Source organism: Clinocottus analis, unplaced genomic scaffold, assembly GCF_023055335.1.
Source record: "Clinocottus analis isolate CAN_PGR_092001 unplaced genomic scaffold, fCliAna1.0.p SCAF_18, whole genome shotgun sequence".
Lineage (NCBI taxonomy): Eukaryota > Metazoa > Chordata > Actinopteri > Perciformes > Cottidae > Clinocottus > Clinocottus analis.
In genome coordinates, this window is record NW_027175909.1 from 5,766,143 (window position 1) to 5,774,630 (window position 8,488).

Below are 8,488 nucleotides of genomic sequence, written 5' to 3' on the forward strand. Positions count from 1 at the left end.
AGGTATTCAAACAGAAGCCTTCAACAACAAGCCTCTTCATCCACCTGTCGTCCTCTGCTGGCCCGAGTTGAACCACCTGCGTGCTCAGAAGGAATCCTCCCCGCTCTGCAGATCAACACAAAAAAAAACCTGTTGACTCTGATGACTTGGTCGTAAAAAAAAAAGATCTGTAAAAATGATGTTGTTTCTGGGCTCTGACCCAGCTTTACTCCAGTTTCTCTTTTTTATGTCGCAACCACCATGACCCTGAGCATCACCACAGCGGTATTCTGGTTACTTTCTGGTTAGGCCTCCTGCACTGATCTACCAGCCCGACTCCCGAGCAACAACGCACAACTGTAGAGCAATGATTGTTTGTAAGGTTTATTAAGATAGCTGTACGGACATGCTGAAATGCCATGCTTATGTTGCATCTGTGTCTCCCGGATGGGAAGGAAACCTCATACCCCTCCTCTTCGAGATACTGAAATGGGCAGTTCCTGCACATCTTAGCAAAACAGGAAATTTCATGTTTCCTCTGCTGCTTATAGCAACAACTTGCATCACACTACTTCTGCATATGTTCTCACACGCACACACACGCACGCACACACACACACACACACACACACACACACACACACACACACACACACACACACACACACACACACACACACACAGGGTATGAGGGTCTGTTTTTTTTGACAACAGCATTGCGAAAACGTGACGGCCCCCTTGCTCGAATATCATATAAGTGTTCCTTCATTATTGTAAAGACAGTTTTACAATGAATTAAATGTTGACTGCCAACATACATTCAGTTACATTTCTCAATAACAAGCTGTACATCACACATTGTTGTTCCAGGTTTATAAAGTATCAGTAAGACGTAGGCTTCAAACAATTCTTTTTGATTGACTTTTGGAGCATTTTTGGCTTAAAGGTGAGCAAAGCAATGATCAAAATGCCCACAAAAGAAAGACAGATGGGTACAAAAAGCAGAATATACCACATTATAGATTCCCTGCCTTTCTCCAAACAAATAAATGACTGGGAGTGCTCCACTCTGTGCGTCATCTGGATGAGATCTTCACATTCAATGTCTGATCGTCCGACCATATTGATTGTCCTCGTTGCTTCAAATGTGCTGAACCATTCAGTTTGGCAGCAGTTGAATGGATTTCCTGTGAGAAAAACAGTCTTCAGTTTGGGGGCTAATGCGTTCGCCTGACCAGAGGGAATAGTGGACAGTCTGTTGTCCCTCAAATCCAACACCTTCAGGTCAAGACTTAAAAGGGACGGGGGAAGGGAGGCGAGAGAGTTCCTTGAAATTTTTAAAGACTCTAGACTTTGGAAATGGGAGAAGTCAAAGTCTTGTATTTGAGTGTTTCCTAAACCGAGATGCTGTAAAGTTCTGCTGAGACTGTGTATTGATTCTTGGACGATGAGTCCCGGGTTGTCGGACAGCTCCAAGTGCGTGAGGGACAACCCAGCGAACGCGGCCGATGGAATTCTTCTGAGGTTGCATCCCTTAAGGTAAAGTTGCGTTAGGGATGCAACGTCTTTCCAATCGGCGCAGGCCGAGCTCGCGTCTGCACCGGTCTCAGCTTCCTCAGGACGGCAAATGTCAACATTGTTGTAACTCAAATCCACCGACCGGAGGCTTTGCAATGAGGAAAATAATCCCGAGGGTAGCCGCTCAAGATTGTTCAAACTCAGGTTGAAGTACGTCAGATTGCCGAGAGCGGTCAGAGCAGCTCTATCGGCAACGATCTGGCTCAGCCTGTTGTTGCTGATGTCTAACTCGTACAAGCTGCTAGAGAACTGTTCCGACATTAGATTTAAGGTTTCCAGACAGTTGGTGCACATTTGAAGCCTCGACAGGGCCGGCATTTTCCCGATGAACCCATCGGGAAAGTACTCCACCTGGTTTCCTCTCAGGTCCAAAATCTCCACAGAAGAGATGTCACCGTGAAGGCTCTCGTCCCACAGCTGAGCCGTCACGTTGCCCGCGTACTTCTTCATATTGTAGAACTCCACAGTCGTGGTGGAGTTCGGGTACGTGCTGTTGTGGGCCAAGTGTTCGTAAAAGCTAACGCTGTTGTGGGAGAGGTAAAGAGTCCTCAGGTGGCTGCGCTCGGGCAAGAAAGGGAAGAAGAGCATTTTGTTATTCGAGAGATCAAGTGTCTCTAACTGGAAAGTGTCGTTCAGGTTTTCTCTGGTGATGAACCACTCAATGAAGTTGTAGCTGGCGTTGAGGACCACCAGCTGGGTCATGTGAAAGTCTGTCAGGCAGAGCAAGTAGTTGAAGGCCAAGTTGAGCCGCTGGAGCTTCGGATTGCCGTCGAAGGCGCCGTCAATCTCGTACATGACGTTTCTCTGCAGGTCCAGTTCTTTGAGCTGGTGAAGATCCCGGAAGGAGGTCTCATCCAGTCTCTGCAACACGTTCCCAGAGAGGTTGAGGTACTCCAGGGATGTCAGGTTTTGGAGGAGAGTGGCCACCATTTCGTCCTCGAGCTCATTCTCAGAGAGATCCAGGGCTGTAAGCCCGGGGAGACTCTTTAATGCATGGCTGCTTTCGTGGACGCCAATGTGAAGATTGTTTTTTGCTAAATTGAGGCTTTCTATCGATTTTGAGTGTTGAAAAGTGTTTGACTCTAGTTTTTCCAAACTATTACAAGCTAAGCTCAGGGTGTGTAGCGAGGGGTAACGGAGGAGGGAGTCGTCCTGTAGTGTGTGGATGTGGTTGTAGTTGAGCTGAAGCTCCTCCAAGGTGTCGGGCAGTCCTGCAGGCACAGAGGAGAGCTCGCCATGGTTGCAGAGAGCCGTTCTCTGTATCTGCAGAGGGAAGGAGAGCACACGTCTTTAAGTTTGTGGGTTTATTGATTGTATTGTAAGGTTTTTTTGGGGGTTTTATTTATTTTAAATGGAGCAAAAATCAGAAGGCTGAAGTTACTCCTTTCGGGGTTTATTTCAATAAGCTTCCTTTTCGGACGGATCGTTTCACCTCTCGTATTATTTTATCGAACATGGGCTTTAGTTTAGTTTAGTTTTTAGCAACATGGTGGATGTCGGTCTGTCGGTCAGTTGGTCCATAGACTGAAATTAATCCAAAAATGTTGACTCGATTGGAATTAAATTTGCTTCACACACTCGAGGTCCCGAGAGGATGAACTCAAATGACTTTGGTGTTCAATACTTTACTTTGCACCAAGTTGACTGTGACTACTTACCTACAAAACCAAATTAGTATTAATTTCATTTTTTTATTAGACCTTTTTTTAACCAGGTAAAATCAGTTGAGAAGCAATTCTCATTTACAACGATGACCTGGAGGCCGCAGCGCAGTCCACAGCTAAACTAAGAAGGTGAACTTGGTAAATATGACTTTGCATCAACTTTATCATTACGTTGCCATCGTGACTGTGAACATTTCATCATGACCATCTTAGCCGGAGGATCAAAGCACAATTTTACATTTTCTTCCCTCATTTGACTTTTTTTTTTATTTATTCTTTTAGTTTGTAGAATTAGTTTTGCATGATAACTTCTCTTTAACTGAAAGTGTTGACTAAAACAACTGAAACACTTAGAATATCACAAATGTATATTTTTAACAATATTTTAGAAACTCTTACACTCACACAGTGATACATTTGTTATATTATTATAACAGTCACAGCTGACAATTCATCAAACACGTTTCAGTTTTAATAAACCAGCTGATATAATTCCTTATTTTCACATAATTACGATCCTAACAGCTTTGATGGATTACTTATGGATTAAATTAATCAATTTGCCCTTTTGATGAGACAAAGTATGAAATGTCAGAGCACTCAAAATATCCACACAAAATGCTATTTCCTGCAGGATGTTCACACGAACATTTTTAGTCTCAGTTATCATGTTTACAGAACATCTGATACGCACCGAATGCAGCATCAGAGAAGAGCAATGACGGCATTCACAGAGAAATGCTTATCTTTAATCAACAAAGTACATCTGAGTGAGACATTTTGTTTTTCCTCCGCCTATGTGTTCCTGAGACCTTATAGATCACGTCGTTATTTTTTTAAATCTAAGATAAGACAGAACTATATTCATCCCAAAGGAGAAATCTCCATTGAACCTTTAGTTCAACTGAGACATCTTACCAGCTTGCACTGACTGTGTTGTGGATGACTGGAGACCGGCGTCAGGACTCCCCACATGGGCAACAGGCAGAGCAGGATGGGAGTGAGCCCGCGGACCGGCATCTTAACATCCTCACTGTAGACAAGGTGAAAGGACAGAGGGAGGATGCTGGATTGATCAATGTGATCGGTTTGGGAGTACATCTGCTCTCGCCTCGTGCTTCCTCACTTCTAGATGCGCATGCGACGATGAGCACGGGTGTCTTGACATTTTGGAACGAGCACCAATGCCGCCATGCCGAGAGAGGCATGCGCAAAGTGGGTAAATCAATCCCTCCAGATAAAGGGATTATCTAACGGCAAAGGTCGGAGGTCAGAGTGGTGGACTGGCAGACACATTTAGCTTCTCATGCCAAACACATTCACACTGTGGTTGAGGGATTTTCACTTCACGTTTTTATGGTGTCATAACTTCAACATTTCTTTCTCAAACGTGTGAGTGACAATTTGAGTTTTGAAGTCTTTTGTGGGGGATTATTACATTATTTATACCCGTAATCTATAATCAGCGATTTATTTCTCTACCGCCTGGTTGATCCAACTCAATAAAATAAGTTGACGTTGATTACATGATGTAAATGTGTGAATGTCTGTTTTTACTGGCATTTTGGTAAAGTTTCCCTAATTTCAGTTAAACCACTGCGTGACGCATTCTGGATGTGGAGGCCTTGTGTTTCTTTATTTTTTTGGCTTGTACACATTTTAATCTTTATATTTTAGTGGATTCATACAGTATGTGATGTTTAGCTTTTACTTTTATATGCAAACTTCTTTTTTTTATTTTCTATATCACATTTTATCACTGTTTTGATCACTTTGCTGTTTTGTTTTTTTGACCATTCAAATGAAAATGTTATCTGACAGTAGTTAAATGTCTCCTTTCTAAGTATCCACCCTGTGATGGATACTGAAATGATATCGCATAAGAATTGCACAAAATGACAGCGGTCGATTTCTCTCATCAGAATAATGATAACGTGCGCTATTCTAATCAACCTTATATAGAGTGAAACTGAAAATCAGCTTTATTAAATGAGTTTTTTCCTAAATGTCGAGAATTCAACGACATTACTAAAATTCAATACGAGGCAATTTGGTAACATTAATAATGACTCTTTATGCAACACTAAAACACATATTAAAAGCTATTTTTTTATGTTGACATGAGTTGTAGCAAGACTGCATGACATCCTTTACAGCACTGAAGCAGGTTTCAAGCATGCACAAAAGGTAATGAATAAGACATCGTGTTTAAAAGACAAAAACTGTTTACGTTCAACGTTATTATTCTTATTGAAGACAAAACCTGCCGCTCGCTCCTTTTGGCATTCTGCACACTGCAGCCCTAAACTAACGCGCAGTGCATTTACTCACGCTGGTGGTTAAGTGTGGATTTCCCAAGCCACTGACGGTTGAGCCCCTGACCATGTCGCTGGTTGACTCGCTGTTGCAGAGCGTGCTCTCGTGTGTGTGAGGTGCAGCTGCCTTCCTCTGCTCTGACTGAAGCCCCGATGCCTCTTTCTACTATTCACGGAAGCAGGCAAGCAACGGAAACCAGAGTCACATGGACAAGCTGCAATCAAAAAGAGGTTCTCAAGGCCGGGGCCACAGGAAGGCGAGTGCAGGCTCAACAGCTCGAAACCAGCACGGCACAACCCCCCTCCACCCCTCCACCCTCACCCTCCACCCCCTCTTGTCACATAAGTGATCAGGGTGTGCAGGCAACTACAATTGGTAGCGCAACTGCAACCACAAAAACCTAAGACGAACACACCCTTCACACCCTCGGCTTGTTCTGATCAACCAACCAATGAGAGAGGAAACCACTAGGCACACACACACACACACACACACTCTCACACACCCTTCCTGCCAGATATTCTATTTGGCCTGTCACTGTAACAGCTCTAACAACACACACAGATGAAGACACACTCAAGGGTGAAGAGGTTTTAGGTTCACAATGCTCGCGGGCCGAGACATAGATAACGTTGATGCAGAGCACTCTTTTCACCAAAAACCAAATCACTGCAAAGTACCGAGTGAATAATGCTGTTGAATGTTCTACTTTCAAGACTAATATGCTCCCAACATGGCTACTTTAAGTAACCAAGTTCCCTATATGCACGGACTGTCTGCCAGTCAGTCCCTCGACCTCGCTCTTTTTTAATGCATGTGTCCCCATCTCTCTTTCTGGATGTCCAGCTCCAAAATGTATACCTGCTCTTTTTGGTGCTCTTCACTTTGTTAAATGTGTGTTAACTTGTTAATCTCCTCACAAGTTACCTATGGGTGAGATGACAGGCAATGGGAAACAGGAAGTGATGGTGCCATCCTTGTAGTTGATTTCTTGGTCATTTCTTTCTGTTTTTTTTCTCCAGCTCTAACTTCTGGCTCTGTTGTACGTTTGGGGGTCAACAGGATTTTCTGATCCAGGACTCCATGTTGAGATGGATTGTCTCGGCTATGTGACGGTCCTAACGCTGTATGGGTAACATGTCTGAAACAAAGCCGATCAACTGGTTATACAAATTTGACAATTTAATTGACCCGACTTTGAATGTCATGCTCCTGCCTCCTTTGTTACGTGCTCACATACAGCTGATCTTATTCTGAAAAACATAAGGTTCACTGTGTCTGTGGGCCCACTGGCATCCTGGCCCAGGACTCAACATGCAGACCGTGAACCACCGTGTCCGTGGTTGGTTTCTGGTTGGGGACCTACATGCTTCATGTCTTTCACGTGTCTACTCTTGCTAAAAAAAAAAGTGAAAGAAGGAAGTTCTTAAATGTGCTAAATTGCGAAAATTCAGAGCCTATGCATGATGAAAGGATGGCCCCTATAAGGCTCTCAACATGGCGGCAGCGGGGCCGGCGGCTGCCAGCTAACGGACGGCAACGGCGCTGACAGAGTTTTACCCGACCGGTGGGTGAGCGCTACTTTGCGCTTTCGCAACGCAGCCGTACAGAGCAGCATCTAGTGGTGAGGTTACAGATTGCAACCAACTGAACCTTCTTCCTTGTACCGACGGTGGGCAACGTGAAAACGTGAATGGTCCTATCTAGAGCACGTGTGTCCGTCCTGGGCTGCTGCAGAAACATGGCTGCCGTCTGGGGTTGCATTGGGTGTAACTTCACATGGGATAAATAGCTCTATAGACCAGCATGCATCACTTGTTTTATTATTATATTCTAAGCAGACAGATGGAAAGCAGCTCTCACACTGGACTATACATGCGCTATTATTTGTCTGATCAAGGACATATTAAGATGTGGTAGAAAGAGCTGAGGAGGTGATGTGGCCGCTGGGGTGTAACATCTCATGTGGGTATCTCAAGTGGGGAAGTGGGCAACTCAAATCATGTAAAACAAATAACACCACAGCAAGGAGTTACAGTACCAAATATTAGATCATAAATACGATAATGTTGAGGATTCTGTCTCTACACAAGATATGAATGCAGTTCCACTGTTTATCATATTTCTAGCATACATCATTTTGTTTCGTAATATCCTAAAGTGTTGTTTAATTATGAAACATAATCCACTGCTGCAGGTTAATGAATACTTAATGCAATGAAAAATAAGGTGGAGCACCTCAAGTCTTCCAAGATTTCATAGTGCACATGACTAGGATTTCCTCTGGTTTGCATAATATACACAAAGGGATTACTGCCCCCTTGTGGAGACATGATATTTTTTCAACTAGTATTGCAGGTGCGAGAGGTATTATACAGAACAACAGAGGAGGATTTTTAGACACAGCCAGCTGGGTGTCTGTAATTATCTGCTGTGCTTGGCTGCAGGTAGACAGACAATGCGGTTAGGAAGCAGACCAACAGGTCGTGTGACTGGATGTCAGGCAGTTCAAAACGATCAAGCGTGGAGAGAGACTGAGAGTCTAGCAAACAGATGTTCAGGGTCTAAACAGGACAGAATGGCTGGAGACAATAGAGAGACTGCTCTGTGTTAGGGGATACAGACAAACAATCAGACATACCAAGGGAGCAAGGCTTTTAACACTGGCAGCACACAACCATTCATTTATTGAAGTGGCTCTTCTCTGAGCAGTGCGCCAGCAGAACAGTGTGTCCAGTGCTGTGATGCATTTTCCTTTTATTTCCTGTTGATGCAGGTTGAGCTTCTGTGCATCTGGTTTACATCCATTCATTCACATTCCTGATGATCTGATTCATTCATTTCAAGACAACCAGCAGGGATTCCTCCATTAAATCTCTTTTCCCCTCAGGGCCGCCTTACAAGACATTCAGCGGTTACAGCAAAAGTAAATAATTGTTATTCATTACTTT

General features: G+C 43.8%; 1 protein-coding gene across 1 annotated transcript; it reads right to left on the reverse strand.

Moving 5' to 3' along the window:
• Positions 1-463: 463 nt before the first annotated feature.
• nrros (negative regulator of reactive oxygen species) lies at positions 464-5,679 on the reverse strand. Its single transcript, XM_068582150.1, has 3 exons — positions 5,553-5,679; positions 4,140-4,254; positions 464-2,820 (listed from the first exon to the last, which is right to left on the reverse strand). The coding sequence occupies exons 2-3, from the start codon at positions 4,239-4,241 to the stop codon at positions 862-864; spliced, it is 2,061 nt and encodes a 686-aa protein (XP_068438251.1). The 5' UTR covers positions 4,242-4,254; positions 5,553-5,679; the 3' UTR covers positions 464-861.
• Between the last annotated feature and the right edge of the window lie 2,809 nt (positions 5,680-8,488).

What these genes read in the sequence shown, in the direction of transcription:
- nrros (XM_068582150.1), bottom strand. Translation starts at nt 4,241, where the DNA reads ATGCCGGTCCGCGGGCTCACTCCCATCCTGCTCTGCCTGTTGCCCATG. An exon ending in AACACAGTCAGTGCAAGCTG is followed by an intron (nt 2,821 to 4,139) that starts GTAAGATGTCTC and finishes TTCCCTCTGCAG; the next exon opens with ATACAGAGAACGGCTCTCTG.